This window comes from Cyanistes caeruleus, chromosome 31 (genome assembly GCF_971803275.1).
Source record: "Cyanistes caeruleus chromosome 31, bCyaCae1.hap1.1, whole genome shotgun sequence".
Taxonomy (NCBI): domain Eukaryota; kingdom Metazoa; phylum Chordata; class Aves; order Passeriformes; family Paridae; genus Cyanistes; species Cyanistes caeruleus.
This window is the reverse complement of record NC_141731.1, coordinates 3,749,973-3,775,178: the sequence shown is the minus strand read 5'-3', so window position 1 is coordinate 3,775,178 and position 25,206 is coordinate 3,749,973. Positions and strand designations below refer to the sequence as shown.

The window sequence follows — 25,206 nt, the reverse complement described above, 5'->3', positions numbered from 1 at the left end:
GGGCTCTGCACACGGCACGGCCTCGCCTGCCTTGGGCTGAGCTCGGCCATTTCTCGGCCCCCTGGGCTGAGGAGCGGCCCCGGCGCTGGGCCCGGCCCGGGCAGGAGGCCAAGGAAGCGCCGCTGCGCTGAAGCGCCGGGAGCTCGGGGTGCCCGGGAGCTGAGGGCGCTGCGAGCTGGGGGTGAGTCCGGGATGGAGCAGGGCATGCCGGAGCGAGGCCAAAACTCTGTGACTCTCCTTCCTGTCCCGGGCGGGGAGCAGAACACACAAGGAAAGGCTCGGGGGTCTGGATGAGGGTGGGGACAGTTCAATCCTTGGTCACGGGCACAGCACACCTGACTTGGGGAAATTAATTGAATTTATTGCCAAACGTATTAGAACAAGAAAATGAGAAGAGAAGTAATTCTTACGGAAATGCATCTTCCCCCCAGCTGTCCCTCCTTCCCGGGCTTGACTTTCTGCCCCTCTCCGTCCCCCTCCCCGCCCAGAGGCACAGGGATGGGGGTCACAGTCAGGTCATGTCACTGCCTCCCCCTGAGGGCCAGGAATCCTTGTCCTGCTGCAGCCTGGGGTCCCTCGCAGGGGCCAGAGTCCCTCAGGAGCAGGCTGCTCCAGCGGGGATGGCCAGGGGGATCCCCGAGTCCGGCCAGGAGCCACTTGCATGGCTGTGCAGGGGCTTCTGCCGGGCTCGGGGCCTCTCTCAGGCACCCCCTGCTCCGGCCCGGCCTCACTGCCCCCCTCACCCCCCATGCAGCGAGTGCCCGGGCAGGGAGATGCACGATTTTCCCGGGGCTGAATCTTGGTGTTTTCTGAGCTTTATTGGGCTAAATGTTGGAGTTTTTTTTTTTTGTAGGGGCTGCATCTTTCTATTTTGAGGGGGATGTCAGATTTTTTGTGTTTTGGAAGTTTTTGATCTGTCTTTGTTAGCGTTCAGGAACACACATAATCACAGACTGATTGTATGCAGGTACTTTATTGACGCGTTGGGGAACTGGGGGTATCAGCAACCCAAATCTAGCTCCATTGTCTTTGTCCAAAGTGCACATATTTCTACAATTTCAGCTGTAGCAGTAATCACTATAACAACCTTATCAATATTGCTTCATTAATAAATCTTCATTAATTTTATCTATATTGCTTCATGAGAGTTAGCTCATCCTTGTATGAACATGTATGACTCTTATCTCTGGGTGGGTGTCTTGGAGACCCCAAGTACCAGTTCCCGTTACCGTAAACATTTCAGTTTCCTAGACCATCCCTAATACCCAGCATTCATGTGGGCTACCTCTACATGATTTTAAGAAACATTTTCAGAAGCATTTAACCCCATAGCAACATATTTCCCCCCTTTGAAAATATTTCACTTTACTATAATAAGTGTAATGCTTTCACTATATACAGTCCTTTTTCTGAGATTATACTTGATGTTCATCTTCGAATCCACAGTTGTCGTAAGCGTTGTTACACTCTGGAGGACTTGGAGATGACAAATGCAGATGTGGATCTTTGTCCCATGTCAGCGCCTTTATTATCTTCTGGTTCCAGGATACTCTTTTCTTTATCTCTCCTTTCAGAACTGCACAGATTAACCAGATTGCTGAGAACACAATCAGTAGGATTATCAGACTCTCAAGAATAGTTTTGATCCATGAGCTCACATTCCATCCTAACCCTTCAAAACTTGTATCTACCCAACTTGTGGTCAGATCTTCCCTCTCTTTCTGTGCTTCATGTTCTATTTGTTTTAAGTGATTAATGTTGTGTTCTACATCTGCAGTTCCATTTGGGATGTGGATGCAGCAGTGATCAATTTGTCCTTTTAGGTACCCGCATACTCTGTGTTCTTTCATCAATAACATATCTAAAGCCAATCTGTTTTGCAGGGTCATTTTAGTTGTGGCTTGTAATTGTACATTTAGCTCTCTAAATCCCTCTTTGGTAACTCTTGCCAATCTTTCTACCTGGCCTGTAAGTTTGTACAACATCTTTCTATTGTTATAATTTGCTATTGGACCAAGCAAGGATTCCAGAGCCCACTCAGATTTTACACTACTGGAGGGTTCCTGCCATGTTTCTTCATCTTCAGCTTTGTTTTTCTGAACTTCTCGTCTCGTCCTTATTTGCAGAAGTTCATGCTCTCCCTTGAATGGGGACCTTTTCCAAATTGGGCATAAGGTGGGGAGGCCTAAAGTAATCTCTTTTACTTTTTTACCTACAGGCAAATGTGTTGTCCAGGTGCCATCGCTTGCTGCCCATCCAAATTGGCCTGGACTCTGAATTGTTCTTCTGCTACATATTACCTTTTGGATCACTTGTCCTATCTGGTCATTTATTTCACCTTGTTTATGTTTGATTCCTCTGCAGGCACATCCAATTTACAGAGCTACCACAAGTGGTGGCATTTGTTTTATTTCTTCATCATCAGAAGTATAGTCCTAAGTTTTGTTCCATACCCACCAATTCACTTTGTCTGCCTCCATTCTATTGCTGGTTGCAGTGTTCCATACCCCTGGATCTGTTTCATTTTCAGAGCCTTCCCACTTAATGCACCAAGGGGTGTCTGCCATAGATTGGAATTTCTGAAGCACACTCATTGACCATGCACTGTCCCAAGCTTCAGCCCGATCTTTTCCTTCCTGTCCTTCACACTTCCACTTCAATACTGGAATCTTTTCTTTAATAACCGTTGCTATCTTTTCATAACACCATCCATAATTCCCTAATCCCCCATACCAGCCTAGTTTTGGTTCATACTTTCCTCCATTTTCATGACAATCCCATGTAGATGAATACTTTGGCTTCACAGCATTTTCAAACACTGTCTTATTTGGGTACTCGTAATCTATTTGCAATACACAGCTCACATTTTCATTTTTATTCTTTTGTATTTCAGGAAATTTTGATGTTATCATTCCCCAATTTATTAGGTCTCCTGTTGCCTTTGGTATTGGCAGACAGGCAGTTATTTTGCTGGTGTTTTGCATGTTGGCCAAATCTTGAATTAATCCAGTCATCCCATTTTCTGCCTGAATAGTATTAGAGACTTTTATCACTTGTGTTTCTGGCTGCACCCCCACATCCCTCTTCATTCTAAAATGAAGAGTTGTCAGCTGATCCTTTTGCATTTCACATCCCAAGGTAACATTGATTCCTACTGATGGCACTAAAGGCCATGAAATAATCACCATTACAGTCACTAGCAACCTAGACATTTGAAACAATCAAACCTGCTTTATCTGCAGCTTTGTTGGCCCTACAGTTTGTGCAGTCCACAGTGCAGGGGAAACCTTCTTCACTCTGGTGTAATGTATGCAGGGATCCAGTCCAGCTCCTTTGACTGCTGTCAAGGTAGTTAACAGTACCTGATAGGGTCCATTCCACCTTTCTTTTAATGGTTCTTCCTTCCAGCTTTTACCGTACACTTCATCTCCCGGGGGGATGTCATGAACTGGATTCTCAGGAGTCAGCGGCCTGTTCCACACAAGGGTGCTCCGAAGTCGAGCTCGAGCTTTTCCAAGAGACAGAACATAATTCTACACCTCTTGCTTCCCTGTAACATGTACATTTGGATTAGGTTCAGGGCATTCATATGGTTTCCCATCCAATATCTCATAAGGACTGACTGACATCCCACTTCTAGGCTTTATCTGAATCCTCAGCAGTGCTATTGGTAAAGCTTGTGGCTACTGCAATTTAGCCTCTTGGCATCTTTTGCTGATTTGCCTCTTCAATGTCTGATTCATCCTCTCTACCTATCCACTGGATTGGGGTCTCCATGGTGTATGGAGATGCCAAGCTATTCCCAGTAACCTACTCACCTCCCTCACTACTGTGGCTGTGAAATGTGGCCCCTATCTGATGATATTCCTGGAGGCACCCCAAATCTTGGAATGATTTCTTGCAGTAACCACTTGACTGTCTCCTTTGCTTGATTTGTGTGTCAGGGAAGAGCTTCTGGCCATCCTGAAAATGTGTCAACCCCTACCAGTAGATGTTTGTATCCTTGAGTTCTTGGTAATTCTACAAAATCTACTTGCCAATAATCTCCTGGTTCTACTCCTACCAGAATTTTCCCTAATTGTGCCTGTCATCTAGCCACTGGATTGTTCTTTAAGCAAATTTCACATTTTGACATTACTGATTTTGCCATTGTTAACATCCGTACTGAAATTAAATTTTGTTTTAACAATTTCACCGATGTCCCTGCACTCCAATGACATTTGTTATGTTTAATTTGTAGAACTTCTCTCATTATCAAGGGGGGTACCACTACTTGTCCCTGTGTAATCACATACCACCCTTCTGAATTCTTCTGTGCATTCAGTGAGTGTCCCAATTTCTCATCCTCTATTGAATATTTTGGTTCTGGGGGTAAATTGAATTGAGATACATTAGTTTTTAAAGGTATCAATGCCATTGCAGTTTGCACTTCTCGAGCAGCTTGTCGGGCTGTCCAGTCTGCTTTCCGATTTCCCACATGAATTTTGGAGCTTCCTGATTGGTGAGCTTTACAGTGTATGATTGCTACTTGCTCTGGCTTTTGTACTGCTTTTATTAATTGCAGGACTGCATCTTGATGTGTGTGCCTTGAGGAGACAGCAGTCCTCTTTCTTTCCCCAGTGCCCCGTGTACATGCACCACTCCAAAAGCGTGTTTTGAATCAGTCCAGATATTTACTTTGTTCCCTTCACTCATCTCTAATGCCCTGGTTAAAGCAACCAATTCTGCTCGTTGGGCAGATGTGTTTGCTGGTAAAGAACAAAGCTGGATTCAAAGGTTTAGCTGTCTTTAATGTGAAATCATCGTGCTCGGTTAGGATTGCCTGGAATTTCATCATCCTGCTTGGAGATAGCCAATGGCCCCCCTTTTGTTCTAAGACAGTGGTCACCATGTGTGGCACATAGACATCTATGTCTCTACCCATCGTGAGTTTCCTGGCTTCTTGGATCAGCATCACAGTGGCTGCAGCCGCCCGCAGGCATGAAGGCCATCCAGCACTCACGTTGTCAAGTTGTTTGGAAAAGCAGCCTACCGGCCTTTTCCAGCTTCCCAAAGGTTGGGTCAGCACTCCCAGTGCTGGGTGTGATCTTTCATGCACAAACAGCTGAAAATCTTTGGACAAATCAGGCAATCCTAACACCGGAGCTGTTGTCAATGCCTCCTTCAGTTTGAGGAAGGCCTCCTTCTGTGGTCTGCCCCAGGTAAGCGGTTGTGTCTTCTGGGCTTCATACAGGGGTTTTGCAATTAGTCCATAGTCCATGATCCATAGGCTGCACCACTCTGTCGTCCCAAGGAAAACTCGTAGCTCATGCAGGTTCTGGGTTTCTGGAATAGCACAAATAGCTTGAATACGATTAGTACCCAGCTTACATTGCCCTTGTGAGATTTCATATTCCAGGTAAATCACACTCTGCTGGGCAATTTGTGCCTTTTCTTTAGACACCTTATATCCTCCCATTCCTAGCTGATTTAAAATTTCAATTGTTACCTTTATGCAGGTTGTTTTCTCTTCTGTAGCTGTCAGTATATCACCAACATACTGTAACAGCAGGTATTGTTCTCTTGGTACTTGCCCATTCTCGTTCCAAATCTCCAGCTCCTTCGCCAGCTGGATTCCAAATAGGGTTGGACTGTTCTTGTATCCTTGTGGGAGTCGTGTTCAGGTGAGCTGAGTTTTCCTTCCATTGTCTGGATTTTCCCATTCAAAGGCAAACAGTTTCCTACTTTCTTTGTCAAGTGGTATGCAGAAAAAGTCATCTTTTGAATCAATTACAGTAAACCATTTCTATTTCTCTTTCACAGATGTCAACAATGTGTAGGGATTAGCTACCACTGGGTAAATATCTTTAGTTATTCCATTTATTGCTCTTAAATCCTGTACTAGTCTGTACTCACCATTTGGTTTCTTCACTGGAAGTATTGGTGTATTCAATTCTGATTCACATTCTTCTAAAATTTGGTACTTCAAAAATTTATCAATAATCTTTACTATTCCTTGCCGTGCTTCTGGCTTTATGGGATACTGTTTAACCTGGACAGCTTTTGCTCCTTCTTTTCATTCTACATGTCCTGGTTGTGCCAACTTAGATTTTCCTGGTATGTCTGTTTCCCATAGAGAGGGAATTACTGCATCCTCTACTTCCCGAGGGATAGCAGGGTCTGGTTTTTCTTTTATCATTAAGATTTGTCCTGTCTTTGATTCAGGTATTTTCATTGAAAGCTCCCCGTTTTCAAAAGTTATCACTGCATCAAGTTTTGCTAATAAATCTCATCCTCAAAGTGGAATTGGACACTGAGGCATATCTAAAAATTCATGTGTTAACACTTTGTTTCCAAAACACAAATCCAGGGGTTGCAGGAATGGTCGATTCTCCTCCTTCCCTGTGGCTCCAACTATTGTTGCTGTTTTGTCTCCTGCTTGCCCTTTTAGATCATTTAGCATAGACTATGTAGCCCCCGAATCCACCAGAAATTTTACTTCTTTATCTCCCAATTGTATAGTTACTAAAGGTTCTTGTGTTGGTTTTTGTTCCGATTCTAGTCAGCTGTTGTACTCCCCCAGCACCATTAATTTGGAAGCATTTTGATTCTGCTTGAACTGCTTGCCCTGGTTAAACCGATTTGGACATTCATTTTTCCAGTGCCCCTCTTGTCTACTAGAAGCACATTGATTTAACCCCAGTCTTGGCAAAACCCATCCCCCTCGTCCTCTGCCAAGTCCGCCCCTCCCCAGTCCACGATCACCTCTGCCGCATCCTCTGAAACCTGGATTCTCTCTTCCTTGGATCACTGCCAAAAGATTTTGCTGCTGCTTTTTACTAGCTTCCTTTTCCCTGTTACTGTATACTTTCCAAGCCACTTCAAGTAATTGATTCAAATTCCTTGTATCTTCTCCTTCTGACTTCTGCAGTTTTCTCCTAATATCATCCTGCGACTGCCCAAGAAAAATGAATGCCAGCTGAACATTCGCTGTTCTGTTTCTACTTGAAGATCTGTATACTTTCTTGCTGCCTCATTAAGCCTTTCCAAAAATGCAGCAGGGGATTCTTTCTTTTCCTGTCTTACCTCATACAATTTAGACCAATTCATTGCCTTAGGTACAGCATTCCCAACCCCTGTCTGGAGCCACTCTTGATATCTCTTCAGGCTCCGCATGTCCCCAAAGGCATTGGGATCCCACCCTGGATCCTCGGTTGGAAAGTTCTCATCTAAAGTCGCCGTCAGCACCCCAGTTCTGAGATCTTCTCTCACCTTCTCCTTGGCTGCTCTAAGCACCATCTCTTTCTCAGTAGAGTCCATTAAATTCTACACTTTTACTTGTATATCATCCCCAACTGGATCTGAGTTTTCATAATCATTTTTACCACCCCTGCTACTTTATCAGGGTTTTCTCTCTAAGTTCCAGCTGATTGTTTCCAAATTATCAAGTCTGCGGGTGAAAAAGGAACTTCCACAAACATCAGCCCTTCTACTGCTACTCCTTGTCTCAAGGGGGCAATCACAGTCCGCCTTTGTCTGCCCAAATCTTTTCCCGTTCTACCCAGAACCGGAGCAAGCTGTGACTGAGTCTGATGGGATACCGGTGTCGCTGATTTATTATCATCACCCCTGCTACTGCTGTCTTCCTCCCCAGCATTTTTCACATTTCCTTGTATCACGGTTAGATTTGGATCATCTCCTGGAGAAGCAGGATCAGGTGAAGGCGGTAGAGGAGGATAAAGAGGGAAAGGTGAAGTGGGATTAGGCGAGATAGGGTTAGGTGAAATAGGATTGGGTGAAGTGGGGGCAGACAAAACAAAATTGGGTTCTTTTCGTTCTGCTGAAACCACTTGTAAATCAACATCCATCTCTTTCCCCCGACACAAACTTTCTTTTAATGCCAGGTGCTCTAAACAACTTTTTCTTTTACACAGACTTCACATTTATCACTCACACGTGCCTTAGCTGCCATCAATCCACACTCAGCCTGCCATTCTGGCTTGTCTCACAAATAGAAAAACAAATCAACGTACGAAACTTCATCCCACTTTCCTCGGGCTTACAGAACAACATCAACTGTAAAATGGTGTTCTGCTGCAAAGATCCATTTCTCAGCCACTTTTCCCCACTGTCCAGGTCATATCCTGGCCACCGTGTATTACAATAATCAATCAACTTTACGTAAATCTTGCCCAAAGTTTCCCTGTTTGCAATGTGCTAATAAGCACCCCAAAGGAGAAGTAGGTGGTACAGGGGCATTGCCACCTCAAATCCCTTTAAGCTTCTCCATGTTACAGTTACAATACACCACACACCACTGCTGCCCAACCTGCAGCGCTTTCGCACTTGTCTGACAGACGGCGCCTGGGCAATACCAGGAATTCCTCCAGCCCAACTGTGCGAAGCTTTGGCTGCGTCTTATCGGCAGGCACCAGAGCAGACCGAAAAGCACCTCACCTCTCTCAGAGGGACGTTGTGAGCAGCGCAGACGGTCGCAGCCGGATGGGCTTCCCGAGAATCCCTCGGTGCCGCCTGGAGCGTGATCGGGTCGTGAGCTCGCTCAGCAGCACTCACAGGGTCCCATCTGGGTCACCAAAATGTTAGCGTTCAGGAACACACATAATCACAGACTGATTATATGCAGGTGCTTTATTGAACTAGGTGTATCAGCAACCCAAATCTAGCTCAATTTTCTTTGTCCAAAGTGCACATATTTCTACAATTTCAGCTGTAGCAGTAATCACTATAACAACCTTATCAATATTGCTTCATTAATAAATCTTCATTAATTTTATCTATATTGCTTCATGAGAGTTAGCTCATCCTTGTATGAACATGTATGACTCTTATCTCTGGGTGGGTATCTTGGAGACCCCAAGTACCAGTTCCCGTTACCGTAAACATTTCAGCTTGCTAGATCATCCCCAACACCAAGCATTCTTGTGGCCTACCTCTACATGATTTTAATAAGCATTTTCAGAAACATTTAACCCCATAGTAACGTCTTGATGTTTGGAGGATGTTTGTGCTGAATCTTGGTGTCCTGGAGGTTCTTCCAGACACAAGATGCCCAATGACTTCCTGCGATGAACTTGGGCAAGAAAGAATCCCCACCCCTAGACACTCTTCTCTTGTTTTTTCCCCAGACCAGGATTTTTCATTCCCAAACGGAGGCCAGATGGAGGAGAAGGAAAAGCCCCAGAGATCCCACACGAGGAGGGGCTGCAAACCCAGCCCAAGGAGCTGTGAAGAGGAAAGATCCCCCCTGTGCCAGGAAGGTGGCCAGAGATCCAGCCAGAGCTCGGAGCTGGGGGTGAAGCCTCATGGAGGGGAGAAGCCCTACAAGTGCTTGGAATGTGGGAAGGGCTTCAAAAAGAGCTCCTACCTGATCCGGCACCAGGTGATTCACACTGGGGAAAAGCCCTGCGAGTGTGGGGAATGTGGGAAGAGCTTCAGCCAGAGCTCCAGCCTCATGCGGCACCAAGTGATTCACACTGGGGAAAAGCCCTACAAGTGTGGAAAATGTGGGAAGAGCTTCAATGACCGCTCCAGCCTTAGGAAGCACCAGAGGAGCCACACAGGGGAACGACCCTACACCTGCTTGGATTGTGGGAAGAGCTTTGGGTGGAGTGACACCCTGAGGACACACCAGCTCGTTCACACCGGGGAGAAGCCCTACGAGTGTCCAGAGTGTGGGAAGAGGTTTCAGCGCAGTTCCACTCTCATCAGACATGAGCGGATTCACACAGATGAGAGGCCCTTCCGCTGCCCTGACTGCGGGAAGGGCTTCAACCGCAACACCATCCTCACTGCCCACCGGCGCATCCACACTGGGGAGAGGCCCTACGAGTGTCCCCAGTGTGGGAAGAGCTTCTCCAGGAGCTCTAACTTGACCCAACACCAACGGAGTCACCATTAAGGGAAGCCCTGCGAGTGCCCCAAGTGTGGGAAGAGCTTCGTGCGCTGCTCCAGCTCCATCCCCCATGGGAGGATGGGCGTTGGATGATCCCCAGTGACCCCCGTTGGGCAGAGCCCTGGTGATCCGTGGTCCTGGTGATCCGTGTTGGGAAGACACCTGGCTGAGAGGCTCCACATCTTCCTGGCTCCCTGTGGACACCTGGATGAACACACGAGCAGGAACATCCATTCAGACACAGATCAACAATGGGAATTCCTTGGGGAAAGCTGATTTGTTGACTTTCAATCCCAGAAAATTGTTAAAAGTAATGGAATTCACAAGCCCTATTTGTTTCACTTCAACATGTTGTTCTTCCCAACACCTCTCCTTCCTTTTTTTGGAATTCAACACAAATTTAGAGTAAAAAAGTTTTCTAAGTGCTCTTGCTGCGTGATGCCACATTGTGTCGTCCATGCAGAAATTAATGAAGAAAACACAAATTGCCTGCTGAGACCCTTCTGCTCCCTTCCAAATCACTACTCAAGAACAAGCCTCAGGCACATGCCCATAGTCCCTCTCTGCCAGCAGCTCCAAGCTGCATTGCACAGTGCTTGCTGTGCCCCAGAGAGCACCAAGCAGGCTGGCCTGATGCCCCTGAATATTTCTGCAAAACCCTTTGCATTTCACACCTTTGCTGTGGCTCAGTGCAGAGCTCCAGGATTGCAGGCGCTTGGTCCCAGAGCTGTGTGAGGCAGTGGCTCGTGCAGATGTGCCCTGACTTGCTGTCAGTGCCTCACGCTGGCCTCGGTTCCCCTGGCAGAAATGCCGTGCCTGAAGGACACTGCCCTGTGCTGGAGCCTGCGGAGCAGCCCGGCTCCCTCCCCCTGTGCCCAGAGTGCTGCACACACTGCTGACCATTGCCAGCAGTTCCAGGGCAGGCGGCAGAAGAGCAGCAATGGTCAGGCAGGGCAGCAGCCCTGGGCTGCTCTTTGCCTTTCTCTCCTCCTGTGCAGACTCCAGACAGCCCATGGCACCAGTGTGTGCTGTGCCCAGCACGGCGCCGCTTCCCCTCAGGAGCAGCCAGCTGCCAGCTTGGCTCTGAGAGCGGAGGATTTGCCTGGGGCCAGCAAGAGGCAGCCAGGGCCAGGCTGCTGCCTCTTGCAGCTCCAAGGGCCTCCTTCCAGCCTGCCTGTGCCGAGGCTCAGGCTTCTCCGGGCTCTGCCAGGGCTCTGCTGGGGCTCCAGCCTGGCCGAGGCCGGGCCCGCTCTCACCTCACAGTCGCTGACAGCTCTGCACCACAGGAGACCTTGCACAGCACCCTCACTGCTCTTTCTGCTTTCTCTCTTCAGCCAGACTCTCCTCCAGCCAAAGAGATTTCTCTTAGGGATACAAATCCAAGTGGCAGGAACCCAAATACTCTTGAGTCACATCTGCACAGCCTGCATCTGCACGGGATGTTTGCGTTGCACCGCTCCTCCTTTGGTTTTTCCTGCAAATGCCATTGCTGTTTCTGCCTCAGATAGAAATGCCACAGCTGGGCAAAACTTGTCCAGTTGGCCATATTCCAAAGGCAGTGTGGTCTGGAGAGGATGAATGAAGAGGAGCCTTCCCCCCTTACAAACTGTACCAAAGAAGCCATCAATGTCACTTTCCACCTCTAAGAAAAAACTGACAATTTAGGAGGAAATGTTGAGCTTTCTCACAGGGTCAAAAGGAGAGAAATGTTCCAAAGGAGTTGAGATTTTAGAAATTTTATTTAAAATCCTACTCTACAATCCTACACTACAAACCTACACTACCATCCTGCACTACAATCCTACTCTATAATCCTATTCTACAATCCTACTCTGCAGTCCTACTCTATAATCCTACTCTAAGTTTTTCATGGAGAAGACAGTTTATAAATTGATTGTTGCATTCCTGCCTCCTCCTTCCACTTCTTCACAGCAACGATGAGAGGTGCCAGGCTGGACCCAGGCATGGCCGATGTTATAAATTGATGCTGCAGAAAGGAAAAGAAAACAACAAGAAAGCATGATTTTCCAAGCTAAGAGCTTCAAAGGCAGGGGAATACTTTTTAAATGAAATTGGGATTGAGTCAGAGTAGGTCAGGAGCATGGGGCAAGAGTGGCACAGGTTGCCCCAAGAGCTGGTAGGTGGCCCATCCCTGGAAATATCTGAGGTGTGAGTATCCTGATCTCTTGAAAGATGTCCCTGCTCATTGCAGGACACAGTCTAAATGACCTTTCCATGTCCCTGTGTGTTAGTTTGAGATGAATTGACATTTAGGGAAAGAAGTAAGAAACCCCACACGGAAGTGATTTCTTTGAGAGAAGCTGCTGGGAGCTTCCTCTGTGCCTGAGACAGGCCAATGGCTGGCTAGTTCTGAGAACTGACAACATTTTGCACCATTTAGAAATGAGATGTGCTTCTGTGATGATGCACATTTTGAAAACCACCAGCCCGGGCACTGGCCCTCTTTGCTTCCGGAGCCCGAAGGTAACGGAGCTCTGGTGAGGCCGGCCCTGCTCGCCCACGGCCTGTGCTCCTGGGGGAGGCCGGGCCAGAGCCCAGCGGCTCCCGGGCGGGGGATGGAGGCTGCGGGACCCCGGCCCCAGGCTGGGCCAGGCCACGGCTGCTGACATCTTGCCCACACTAAACCCTCTCCCCGGCGTGCAGCGACGGCTCCAGGCCGAGCCTCCCCTCCCAGCGGCTCCCGGGCAGAGAGAGGGGCCCAGCACAGCCTGAAATCCAACACCGTGACTGCCATGACCTGGGTGAGATTGAACCCTTTCACTGCACAGGTGAGACCTTTCTTATTCTTGTGGGCCTGCTAATAAAATTTGTTATTCCTTTGAAGTTTGAAGCCTGTTTTGCCCTTCTCCTAATCCATAGCTCCCAGCAAGAAATGAGTAAGTGCCCTGGTGATTTTAGCCAGCGCTAAAACCCAGCACTCCCTGCCAGCCCAGCACAGTCTAGGACTGCTCCCCACTGTCAGCTGAACAGCACCAAGGTTGGAAGGGAGGAGGATGGGGGCTCATCTGATGCCTTGGATTTCAGTGGAGGAGGAGCCCATCCCTGGGACACTGTTTCACCTGCAGCCCTTTTGGCATTTTACCTGCAGCAGCTCCTTGGCAGACCAGCGCTGCGCCTCGCCTTTCTGCAGGCAGCAGCTCAGGAAGTCTCGCAGCAAAGGCGAGAATTGCTCGGGCTGCCGCAGCTGTGGGGTCCCTTCTGTGGCTATGTGGAATTTAGCCTGGAGAAAAAGGAAACACAAGGCTCCACCTGCTTCTTTCCCATCTGGAACTGCTCTCCCAGAGCCCATTGTTTCAGCTCCACTCTGCAGTGGCAGTTTTTGCCCTGGCAGAGAGGCAGAGATGACTTTCCTGTAGCATTTGGATGATGACTTTCCTGTATCATGAAAAAACCCAAGCCCCAAAGCCACAGCTTTGCCAACATCCAGCAGATCTTGCCTTGGCAGCTGATTTCATTGCCTGCTCTAGTTAGTGGCAACTACATCAGCAAATACATGTTTCCTTCTCAAAGGATTCCCAGCAGCTTGGCAGCCTTTTTGGAAGAGGGATTATGCTATTCTAACTAACAGTACTATTCTAAGGATTCTTATGTGAAAAGAATCTCTGCAGTGCTTGTTGGTCCCTTAAGCACAGCTGCCATGAAACAAAACTCATCAGGCTTTTTGTCCTGTTCTTCAAAATGATGGTAATTGGAAGAAAAGAAAGGAAATGCAGCAGGTGTTCCTCAGGGAAGGAAACAAACCTTTGGAATCTCATTTTCAACACAGACACATTAAGATGCCTCCACAAATGTATTGGGTTGAAAATGCCTGTTTGGGCACACAGGAGCCACCTGCAGCTCTGTCTCTCAGCACTGAAAATTTCAGGTTCCCTTAGGTAGCAAAAGGAAAATATTCATGATGAAATCAGAAGTGTCATCCCTGTGGTAAGCCTGTGCTGGTTGGATTCTCAAGTCAATGCATTTACGCTGTGCCCATCCCAGAAAGTGCCAGGAAACAAAGAGGAGGTTTTGGCAGGCTCTCCCCGTCACCAGGCTCCAGCTTGGTGATATGGAGAAAGTGGCTTGGGTTAGGAAAGAAGGTGGTCACTGAGTGTCTCAGCAGCACTGCACAAGAAGCAGAAGAGACTCTGGCTTTACAGCCTCATCTCCAGGTTTCAGGCAAGTTTCCCTGTGAGAAGAATGGGGCTGCACTTCTTCTCTCAAAAGCACTGTTTTAGAAACTTGGTTTGGTTTGAGTTTCTTTGCTTCATTTCTGGAAAGATAACACCAGCTCTGAGATGCTTGTTTCCTATTCTTGGGGCCATCTACACAGCCAAAAGAGCTGGAACGACTTGTAAGGCAAAGCAAAATGCTGCCTGAGAATGGAGATGGTTTGGGCGAGGTAAGGCTTGAGTTCCCCCAGTGCTGCAACCAAAGCTCCAGCAGATGCTGATGTGCTGCAGGGACATTTGTAGAAGGGGCCTTGGTGGAAGTACTTCCAGCAGATGGCCATGGGATTTTGTGCAGTGAGCAGAGAACACGGGACAGGTGAGAAAGACAGCGGGATCAGAGAGTATTTGCTCCTTACCGATCGAGCAGTGAAACTGTCATAAGGAGTTTTTTGTTCGGCCATTTCAATTGCCACAATTCCAAAAGACCACACGTCCACTTTGGGGCCATATGGTTGACGCTTCACCACTTCAGGTGCCATCCACCAAGGAGTCCCGGTCACTGAGCACCGTTGATTTTGCTCAGGGGTGAGCTGAGCAGAAAGGCCAAAATCAGCTGAGGAGAAAGCAAAATACTCTTTTAATACTGTCAATTAGGAAACCAAGCCAGAGAATTCCCCAGTGGAAGGTTGAGAATGTGCACTTGAATTTCCTGGACAACAGTCCCTGCTCTCTTTCCTTAGGGCTTTACCCAAGGCAATATGAATTGGCTACTTCAAACATCCCCCCATTTCTTACACTTCCTCCAGCAGTGCCTTTTGTTTTCCTGAAGGTTTAGATTGCAGCTCCCTCCCTCTGGAAGGAACACACACAGACACACACACAGAGCAATAGCACTCTTGGCTGCTTGTGGTTCCTTGTCATAGCTGTGTGCACCCTGCAACTGTGCCTTCAGCCCACAGCAGGGGGGACCCCTGCACTGCCAGCAGCAGCATTTTTGGGGAGCTGGCAGTCACTGAAAGCAGCCCCACACCCCCCATTCCTGGAAGGCTGAAGCTGAGCAAGAATACACTGACCCAGCTTGACAGAGCCGTCGGTTCTGAGAAGGATGTTGTTGCTCTTGACATCTCGATGGATCACGTGGTTGGAGTGAAGAAAATCCAGTCCTTGCAGGCACTGAGAGAGAAAAGAGAACCAGGGGGGCAAAAAGTAGTGCTGTGAGTTCATCGCACAAGCAAGGAAACAGCTGTGGAAGGTTCCCTTTGCAGGGGAATGGGGAGGAATGGCAGAACACAGCGCCATTGAGAGCAAGAGCCTGCTGCTCCCACAGTAGCAGAGCAGCACCTTTCTCAGTGGAGAACTGCAAATGCCAATGCAAGACACAGAGATAGAATACAAAGCAGGGGATAAGAGTACAGGAAGTGAGTCCAGTGAGTGTAGGGGCACTGGCAGACAGTTCACTTGAGATGCTCTTGCTTGCCCATAGCCGAGCAGCAGCACAGAAACCAAGCCTGGCCCATGAAATCCCTCCCGTTCTGAGCCCCTGTTTCCCAGACAATGCAGCTCAAGGCCTTGGAAGCACAGATGGGATCCCTGACCTCCCGACTGACGGCTGCAATCTCTCCTTCAGACATTTGAATCTCGTCGATGAGATCTCTCAGAGTGCCTCCGTCCATGTACTCCATCACCAGCCAGAGTTCCTCATGCACAAGGTAGCTGAAAAAAGGAAACAAGGCCATGCAGGTGAACATGCACGGCTAGGTTGGTTTTTTGCTTGAGTCTTGTTTCTGGGTCCCTGTGAGACAAGGGCAGAAGTAAAGGCATAGACATTGCCTCTAGGCTGTGCAGTGTTTGCAGTCTGTGCTGTCTCAAGGAGAAAGGCAGTTTAGGAAGAGCCCAGATAAAAAACCTGTCACGCATGGCATTTCTGGAAATAAGCACCTAGTCTTCCTGGCATGCACAGCAATGGAAAAGAGGGGCAACAATGCAAGGGCAATCCTCTCTTGGATGGTTCATCAGCATTTAAGAAACTTGAAAAACTCAAGCCCAAAGAACTGTGGAGGCAATGAACTTAGAAGGTATTGAATTCTTAAGATAGGGCTGATGCAGGGTTTTGAACAATTTTCAGTCTGCATTTGCCAGGGTGGATTCATGCAGACAAAATGCAGTCTCTTCCCATCCATTGGAGATAAGTAGAGAAATAATCATTAACAACTCTATTTCCTGCCAGTGACCAAAGTGGGGTTTTAAGCTCTCATGCTTGTAGTATGTAAACAAACATTCAAGGGATAGGACCGTGACCACTCACCTGGCTAAGTAATTCACGATCCTGGGACTCCTATTACTCTCCATGATCCTGATTTCATTCATGGTTAGTATCTTCCTACTCACTCCTTGCACATTTATTTTCTTTATGGCCACCTCAAATGACATTGAAAAGGAGTAATTTGAGAAAATTGGTAGCATGAGACCACAACACACATGGAGCAAGTGATTTTGGAATGGCACAGCCAAGCTGTGCCAAAGTGCCTTGTGATTAGACCTCATCACTGGAGTAATTAGGGAGTGACATTGCAACAGCCCATTTCTCTGCTCCCTTGGGGGTCAGTTACAGGACATGTGGCCACTGGCGATTTGCCTTGTCCACAAAGCCTGTTCCAAGTGCAATTTGCAGGCTGGCTCCAGTCTGTGCTTCTTGTGCCTTTTCAGCACAGCTCTACTCAAAGCTCCAGCCACAGCTGTCAGCAGTGGGGAAAGGCCTGGAGAGCAGCAGAGGCTGCAGGGGCTGTTGACATTTACCTCTCCTCCTGTTGCAATGTCAAGTGCTCTGGAAACCTCTCCAAAACCCCTAGAAACAAAACAGCAGCAAAGAAAGGAGAAGCCATTTAGATCTTGCACTGAAAGCCAGTCCAGACAGGAGAGCTCTGCTGTAAATGCCTAAAAGCTGCAGGTTGCAGGAGGGGTCTGCCAGAAGGCAGATGATGCATTTTCCCCTCAAGTGCCTGGGCACTGGGCCTGTTCCTGAAGCCTTGGGCTTTACTGCCTCAGCTCCAAAAGGCAGCTTATTCCTTCATCTCGGCTATCAGCTTCTAAACTGTGCAATTCTAATCCTGAGCATGGAGTATTTCCTTTAGCAAACTCTTGGAGAGAAATGTTCCTGAGAACTGTTATCTGACAGCTCTCATTGGAGGTAGGTTGTGCTTTCAGGCAAGCAAGATTCTTCTCCTTTCATTAGTGTGGTCAGATGATTTGGAAACATCCAAAAATGTGAAGGAAATGAATCCTGAGCTGTCCCACACTTGAGAGACAAGCAGATTTCCCAGGTTGTGTTCCTTGCTGCAGGCAAGACCTTGGCAGCATGGAGATGTCTTTGACAATGCCTTCTGAGCACACTTGACAAATTCTGGCCAGTACTGAGAGATGGGGCAGACTAAGCCCGCTGTCTAAACATGTGGACAACTTGTCTGACTTCCCACTTGATGGATATTCCCCCACGGAAACACCTGGCCCATGGCTGTGTAGAAGTGACTGTGGTTGGACTCACCCGCTGCCAAGACTTTCCAGTTCAATGTATTTTGTGATGGGATTTTCGTTGTTCACCATTCTCCCTGAGGGAAACAAAATGCAAGATGCTGACTTTCAGGCAGAGATCCGAACTTGCAGGAGATGCCAAAGGCAGCCCCGCTGTCTGGGGCTCTGAACCCTCTGTGGTCAGCTGGGCAGCAAGCACAGCAGCAACAAGACAGGCAGTTGTGCAGTACAAATGGGCAGCAGAGAGACTGATTTTGTCCAGTCCTTGGAAGGAAATGAAGCGCAGAGAGCACAGCAGGGCACAGCACAAGGCTGGCAAAGGCCAAGCATGAGCACTGACAAGCAATGGCAAGAAGACACAGCCAGCCTGAGCCCCTGACAAGCTGTGGCCCCCGTTCAGGACACAACAGCATTGCCTTGGAGATCAGACACAGCCAGGTGCAGATCAAGGCCCTTTTGTGTCCCAGCAGGTGAAGGTAGACACCAAATCAGCTGGGATCTTTTCTCAGCCCCACCAGGTCTTTTCTGAGAGCACAGCACTGGCAGCTGTCATGGGCAAGAAGCAGATTAAATGGGTTGTGCTGCAGAATCACAGAGGGCTTGATGTGTTTTCCCAGAGACTGATCTGAGCAGGGCTTGGGCCAATAGGTAGGATTCTAAGAGTCATGGGAATGGCTGGGAATCAGGGATGAAAAAGTGCCATGGATCTGAGGAATACACAGCACAGGGGCTGCAGGCTCGCTCCTGAGAAATGCCTGCAGTGCTGTTTTATCTGATCACACCACGTGGATGTGTCTCTTGGACACATCTTTAGAAAAATAAAACTAGGATATTAATTACAGGTTGTTATACAAGTATCTGTTTCTTCATTGTGGGCCCAATGAAAACATCTCTTGCTCTCTGTTTCTGCTGTCACCTGATGTAGTTTCAAAGGAGTCCTCACTGACAAAAATACAGCATTCTCATAAAAACCTTGTAGATGTAGTAGAGGCAATAAAAACAGTCCTAAAAATGACACCAGTAAGACACATGGGGCAGAACAGCTCTATCAGGATGGAGAAAAAACAAACTCTTCCAAAAAACCCCAAACCCAAAACTAAAAAAGGATAAAAACTGAAAACTAAAAACGGAACCACAGCAAAAAGTCAAAACCCCAAAACCAATCAACATCTCTGAAGTCTTTTGGTTCTGACGACAGGTGGGAAGTCTGGAGTCTAAGGAGAATTTAGGAATCAAATATTCTGTTCAGTTTGGCCACTAGCACACAGGACTTGCATAGATCATTTCCTAGGCCACAGCCTTCTGCTGATCCAAGAACAATTCCTGCTTCTGCCTTTAGTGGCAAGGGAATGCCAGGCAAAGCCGAGCCAGTCCAAGCTGCCCTCAGAGGCAGCAGGAACAGCCAGAGCGCTCTCTCGCTGCCTCAGAGCACAGCAGTTCCTGTGGGGAGTCCTAAATGTCTCTGGGACACCAAAGTGAGGAGGATCATTTGCTACAGCTCTGCTGGCACGTGCACACAATACACTGTCCCTCAGACAAGAAATACACCAGACGTACTCAGTTGCTCCACGAAGTCTCCCAGGCTCTCCTGGAGCTGAGCAGCAGATGTGTCACTGCTGGAAATGGACAAACTGCCCCGGCTCCACTGCTCAGCTTGGGCAACAAAGGCTCCTTTAGATGCTGCTGCTGCTGCTGCTGCTGCAGCAGACTGAATGGAAGAGCCTGTGTAGATCTGCGAGAAGAAAGGAGTTTGTGTCAGAAAGCTGGCTGGCAGAGATTACCCCGAGTTCCTTTTTCAAATGCAAGCCCTTAGGAAGTTGCTGTTAGCCACATGCAAAGCTCATCAACTGGATTTTTTGGATGCCCACTTCTGGAACCAAATGGTCAAAACGCAAGGTTGGTTTTAATCAAGTTGATGGCCAGTTTCATATTCCATTTTCCTGGATTTTCTGAAGGATGACTGCAACAACGACCATTGCACTTCCTCCCAAGGATCCCTTTCCCCCTCCAAGGGCTGCAGACACATTTGCAGCTCCTTGTTCTAATGTTGGAGCTCCTCCCCCTCAGTCCTCTTTTCCTGCACCATCTTCAGAAGGTGCTCAGCCTGCAGCACTTGTGCTTGGGACAGTACCTGTGCCTCCCGCCGACCTTGGGGCTCTTCATGAGCCGGCATTTGCTGGAAGCCTTCGCAGGCTGCCAGGTGAGATATCAACACGTCCACCTCAAGTCAAAGAGAACAAAGCAGTCAGAGACCACAGCTTGTCCCTGTGTGCCAAGGCTCATTGACTGTGAGCAAAGGGAAGGACAGCAGCAGATTCACCAAGGGATACAGACAGCTTGCAGCTTGTATTCCAAATCTGTCTGGGGGACTGTGTTCACTTGCAAAAAGCCCTGAAGAAACAAGGAGAGCAGGAGCAGGCCAGCAGGAATCCCTTGAGATGAGTGCTGGCAAAAGGGGCAAATGACTGGTGCCACTGTCCAGGGCAGCAGCTGAGATTGAGCACAGCAGGAAATGTCCTTCCAAGCAGCTGGGATAGACACTACAGCAGGATGGCACTGAGAGGCATCAGCCCAGCCCCCTGCTGCTCTGCAGAGGAAAGGCAAGAAGGGCAGAAAGCACCAGACTGCAGTGACTGCTGTGCCTATCGCTCTTTCACTCACTCGATTTTCTAGAGCCTCTTGCTGCTGAGCGAGGAGATGGAATTTCTCTTCGATGATTCTCCTTTCTTCCTCCAGCCTGTTCTCCCTTGCCCTGATCCTAGCCTCAGTTTCCTGCAGCTCTGCCAGAAGCTCCTCCTCGGAGGCCTGTGAAGAATGACAGAGAGGAATTTCCATGAGTGGAGTGTCTGCCACTCTTTCACTCACCTGGTTCTGTTGATTTCCTCTCTGCCAGGGGAGATTCATCTCCTCTTCGACGCTTCTGTCTTCCTCAGGCCTCCTCTTCACTGCCATGATGGCCCTCGGAGCTTCGGGCAGCTCTGCCTGGGGCTCTGCCTCGATGTTCTGTACACACAAATGGAGAGCAAGTGCCTGGGAGCTGCCATCAGGCTCAGCTTCTTCCTCAGTTTCAGCCTCAAAATCACACTCATTCAGTCACTTCTTTCTGCTTCCCTACCCACCTCTGCTTCCACTGTAACCTCCTGTCCCGCTGCTGATCTCTGCAGAGGCTCTTTGCTTTCAGGGCCTCTGGCACTCGTGGCCTGCTCAGTCCCAAGAGCTGCGTTTTATGCCCCTCTTCCTGCCCTTCACTCTGTCCCCTGCTGAGTCAGCCTTACCTGGCCATTCTCCAGTGGCTCTTCCACCTGCTGCCCCAGCTGCTCTTCCTGCTCTTGGGCTGGGAACAGCTCTCCCTCAGGCTGGCACGGCCGTCCTGAGAAAACAATCTGCTCCTGCTCTTTCTCTGAATGGACCTGCAGAGAAAGCAAGAGAAGATGGGCTTCAGCTTCTCATCCAACATTTGTGGGCCAAGACTCAAAGGCTGATGGGCTCCCACGTTCCCAAAGCTCTGTGCTGCTGCTCTCCTGCCTTGTTCTCTGCCCGTGGGGAAGCACAGATTCCAAAGTGACCCTGGCAGTGCAATCAGGGCCCATCTGGCCCTGAATCTCCAACAGACTCTTGGGCAGCTGACAGGAAATGTGGGGCATTTCTCAAGGGCCTCCCTCCCCTTCTGCTGTGTCCTGCTTGTCTCTCCATAGTGACTGACAGCCAGCCAGCCCTGTCCCACAGCTCCATCCTGGCTCTGCAGGGGCTTCCTGGGTGAGCTCAACCCTTGGGAGAGACACTGCTGGAGTTCATGTTCTTTTCAGGCCTGCACTGCCACTCCTGCCCTTCTGACATCCACACTCTTGTTAGAAATCCTGCTCATTCAGGAGACAAGGATGTGTGCAATTGGATCCTCTGCTGCAGGTCAGAGAGCCTCTATGGCCACCTCAGGATATGGAAGAGGACCAAGGTGTTTCTCCTCCCTCTTTTGTCAGCTGAGAATTCTGAGTGGCACTGACAGAGATCCTCAAAAGGCCCCACCAACAAATTAATTGACACACCCCTAGGGATGCCAATGAAGGAAGCCATGGGTCATGTAATGCATGTATGACCAAAGTCAGCAAAAACCACCTAAACCATGGAATTGTCCCACCTCACTAGGACAGGCAGAAATTTATAGGTTAAACAGGGAGTGTCAGGACAGAAGAGGCAGGAGGAGGAAAACAGCTCTGAGGAGAAAAAACAACCATCTCTAAAGGGGTTCTTAGCAACACAAGACAGCACTCAAGGACTTGCAGCTTTGCCCCCACACTAGGCTCCAATGCAGTTTCTAAAGCTGCAGGCTTCACCACAAAACATATCAAGAGAAACTTGCCACTTGTGGATTTTGTCTCAGAAGAAGGGTTCAGAACTACACAGTTTGTTTCTTTGGCCACACAGGACAAGAATGGCCGGCCACAGCTTCATGGACAACACAATCATCTCCTTGCAGCTTATCAAAAGCCAAAAGACAGGTGGCCTAAAAGACTCTGCAGAAGTGAAGAATTACTCCAGAAAACTGCAGAACACTTCTCCAGGTCATCCAGAGGTTTCCAAAAAGGGACAGCAAACAAAGCAAGCCCTGTGAGCCCCAGAAATGCCGTGTGAGCCATTGGCCATGGCTTGGCAGAAGCCAAGAGACAGAGCTTCCCTGAGCCAAGCAGCCAGCTGCTCACCCGCAGGCAGCAGCGCTTTGGGGCCTCAGCACGACGGCTCAAAGCCCAATTTCCAGCTGCCATGGGATGGGGGAATGGCTGGGTGCTGGCAGGACTCCAGCACTCAGCATCCTCAGCCAGCAACAGCAAGTGCTGGCTGCTCAGAAACTTGCAGCTCTGCCTTGCACTAAAGACAGCAGCACCCAGCACTGGCACTTACTGTCTGGGCATGGTCAGGCTGGGCTGTGACCACAGCTGGAGGCTCGTGCTCCTTTTGCTCATTTTGCTCCTCTTTGGCCTCTTCTCCAGGAGCAGAGGGAGCCCCAGCAGAGTCTGCTCTTGCTTCTGGGCTCTGTGGACAGATGGTGGAGTTAGGGACAGGCAGCTCCCTATCATTTAGAACCTTATTTCTCTTCAGCTCGATTTCTACAACCAGCTCTACCAAGCACAAATCATCAGCTTTGATAGCAATGGGATTCTAAGTCTCTCCAAGTAAATTAAAATGGGTTAATTCAGCCAGGCTGCAAATAGCTCTGAATTAGAGAGTTCACCCTGGCTACTATCAGCAAGCAACGTTCTCTCTGCAAATCTGAGCTTTGAGTTCTTTTAAAGCTCTGCAATGGAAAATTAGGAAATAGCCAACAATGCCTTTGCTATTGCTGTTGTAAACATGGAAATGGATCTTCTTTCAGCCCACCCAGCTGGCCCTCTGCACTCTACTGCCACAGGCCAAGCTCACAGTTCCCTGCACAATTCTGAAACACCAGGAGCATCAAATGTTCCTTTCTGACTCACCTCAGGATCGGTACCTCTGAACACACGGCTCAGATGACCTGCAGGTGGGCAAGGAAAATAAACCAAATTCTTTGAGAAAACTGGAGAGAACCGTGGCCTATTTAGAGCAGCATCTGAGAAGATCTCCCAGTCTGCATTTTCAAAGGTGTCCTGCTTGACTGGTGTGGTTTAAAGCAGCAACTAAAAAATCACTAGAAAACTTACTTATTTCTGGCTGTGAGATATGGATTAGAACAAGAGCAAAACAGGCTTAAAACTTAAATGGAATAAAGAAAGTTCATTAACAAAAACTACAAGAATAAGAAACCAGAATGAAACTTCCAGAACAACCCTTTTCTCCCCCACTACCCAACCATTCCCTTGTTTACATGACAACATGGAGACAAAAAACTTTGGAACTTTGGTGTTTACAACAGTCCCAATTTCTGCTGGAGTCTTCTCATCAGTCTTTGTAGAGAAACAAAAGTCTTCTTCTGCTATCTATGGAGTTTTTCACATGAAAACTATTTTTCTTCATAGCTTTCTATTTCTCTGATGCCAGCTGCTCGCAAATCTGCCATCAGTTGTCTCCTCCCATTTCCCATCACTCTGAGGTGTGTTATGGGTCATGAGTCCAGGGATGTCATTTTTATGAATGAGTTATTCAAAGGCAAAAGTTCTCTTCATCTGTCTCTGTGAGGCCTCCTGGAAACAGAAGTTTTCTTTTTGCTTCTTAAAAGCCACAAATCTTTAACTATTACTTCTCCCCCTCTGTTCCAGCATCTCACAGTGTCACAACTACTTCATCATTTGCTCAAAATCCACACTTGGAAACACTCCATTCCTCCCAATATACTCTGTCATGAATTAAAGGAGTTTTTTTCAGAACACTACTGTCCATGCCCATAGCTTTAACAGAAAAATATTTCAGCTTATTAAAGCATCTCCTTATTTCTCTTCCCCCTCTCAATTTAATTTTTTTCTTCACTCTCTTTGATGGGTTGATGGTTGATCACTCCCTCTCTCTCTCTCTCTCTGGAAAAAAAGGATTAATCTGCAAGTCTCATGCAGGCAGTAAAAGAGTTAAAATCTTGCTAAAGCTGCAGATGTTGATGGTGTCAGGTTTCAGTTCAGTGGCAGAAACTGCAAACCAAGTCAGGCTGGCCGGCTCCGTTTCTCCCCCCACCCCGCCCTCTGCAGCCTTGTCCGGCCTGGAGGGGGGGAGGAGGCCGAGACAGAGCCCTGTGACCTCGTCAGAAGCCAGAAACCAAAGAGAACAAAAAATTCCCGGCCTCACATCTTCAGGTGGTGTTCACAGGTTGATCTCACTTCTCAATAGTTAAAACCGCTGCCAATTCTCAGCCATGGCCAGGAATTAGTCAGGAGAAAAAACTCCCATCAGCCTCCAGCAGTTTCAACTTCCCGAGCTCTCAGAGCTATCTTAAAAGTAAAGTCACCCCAAGAGATTGAGCCAGCAAAGTGAGGAAATGACAGACTCTGCTGCCACAGGCTCTCCCGTGGAGGGAACAGAAGCCCTGCAAATGCTGCCCGCAGCCCCCTGGCTACAGACACCCCGTGTTTTGCTGAAGGTGTTGACAGGAGCTTTACCAAACCAGGGGCATCCTCATGGTCTTTGTGTTTCAATAGCAACCCAGTCACTAAGAAAGAGCAGGGAGACCTACAAAAGCCAGCTCAGGTTCCAGCCAGGGAAAACCTCTACTTACGTGCCAGGTTGGTGAGGTAATAGCCGGCATAGGCGATGCCATAAATGGTGCAAACGGCAGCAGCGAGCTGCTCCATCACTGTAGCACTGCTGTGCCAGTTTGCACACTCTGCTCCACCACAAAAACAAACAAGGCTCCTGTCAGTGTGCAGCTGCCCACTGACAAACGCCTCAAGCAGGAGGATGCTCCTGCACTGAGCAAGCCCAAGAGCTGCTCTGACCCTGAGGCCTTCCGTGCACCAAGGCAACCTTGGGATGTCACCACGACAAGGTGGCATCCATGCCCTGACATCACAAAGCCAATGCTCTGCGCTGCTCTGGGAATTGATGCAGAGCAACCCAACCTTCCCTACAGCAAACACAAAATTGCTTGGCAGGTTCTCCTCTGTCACAAAGGGTCACAAATCCTTTGGTGGGCTGTGGGAAATGGAAAGACAGAAA

At 48.4% G+C, this 25,206-nt stretch overlaps 3 protein-coding genes across 3 annotated transcripts in view; 1 reads left to right on the top strand and 2 right to left on the bottom strand.

The window, feature by feature from the left end:
• On the top strand, positions 1-10,319 carry LOC147648753 (uncharacterized). The gene is made up of 2 exons (XM_086866580.1): positions 1-181; positions 9,126-10,319. The coding sequence occupies exon 2, from the start codon at positions 9,158-9,160 to the stop codon at positions 9,896-9,898; it is 741 nt and encodes a 246-aa protein (XP_086722706.1). The 5' UTR covers positions 1-181; positions 9,126-9,157; the 3' UTR covers positions 9,899-10,319.
• Positions 10,320-11,612: 1,293 nt separating this feature from the next.
• On the bottom strand, positions 11,613-25,147 carry LOC147648752 (serine/threonine-protein kinase PAK 3-like). The gene is made up of 15 exons (XM_086866534.1): positions 24,767-25,147; positions 23,064-23,101; positions 22,489-22,620; positions 20,868-21,002; positions 20,254-20,595; positions 19,724-19,813; positions 19,150-19,324; positions 17,606-17,669; positions 16,861-16,909; positions 16,370-16,482; positions 15,660-15,777; positions 15,138-15,237; positions 14,481-14,677; positions 12,996-13,133; positions 11,613-11,879 (listed from the first exon to the last, which is right to left on the bottom strand). Exons 1-15 carry the CDS (start codon positions 25,041-25,043, stop codon positions 11,760-11,762), a joined length of 2,088 nt encoding a protein of 695 aa, XP_086722660.1. The 5' UTR covers positions 25,044-25,147; the 3' UTR covers positions 11,613-11,759.
• Positions 23,432-25,206, bottom strand: part of LOC111946101 (uncharacterized) — a 23,388-nt gene continuing 21,613 nt past the window's right edge. The window contains exon 3 of the mRNA XM_086866595.1: positions 23,432-23,747. The gene's annotated coding sequence lies outside the window, so the exon portion shown is untranslated. The remainder of the gene's footprint in view (positions 23,748-25,206) is intronic.

Excerpts from the sequence above, each read along its gene's own strand:
- LOC147648753 (XM_086866580.1), top strand. The coding sequence starts at position 9,158 with ATGGAGGAGAAGGAAAAGCCCCAGAGATCCCACACGAGGAGGGGCTGC.
- LOC147648752 (XM_086866534.1), bottom strand. The coding sequence starts at position 25,043 with ATGCCACCTTGTCGTGGTGACATCCCAAGGTTGCCTTGGTGCACGGAA. Across the intron at positions 22,621-23,063 it reads TCAGAGGTACCGATCCTGAG|AGCCCAGAAGCAAGAGCAGA; the intron begins GTGAGTCAGAAA and ends ATCTGTCCACAG. Across the intron at positions 11,880-12,995 it reads CTGCCAAGGAGCTGCTGCAG|CATCAATTTATAACATCGGC; the intron begins GTAAAATGCCAA and ends TCCTTTCTGCAG.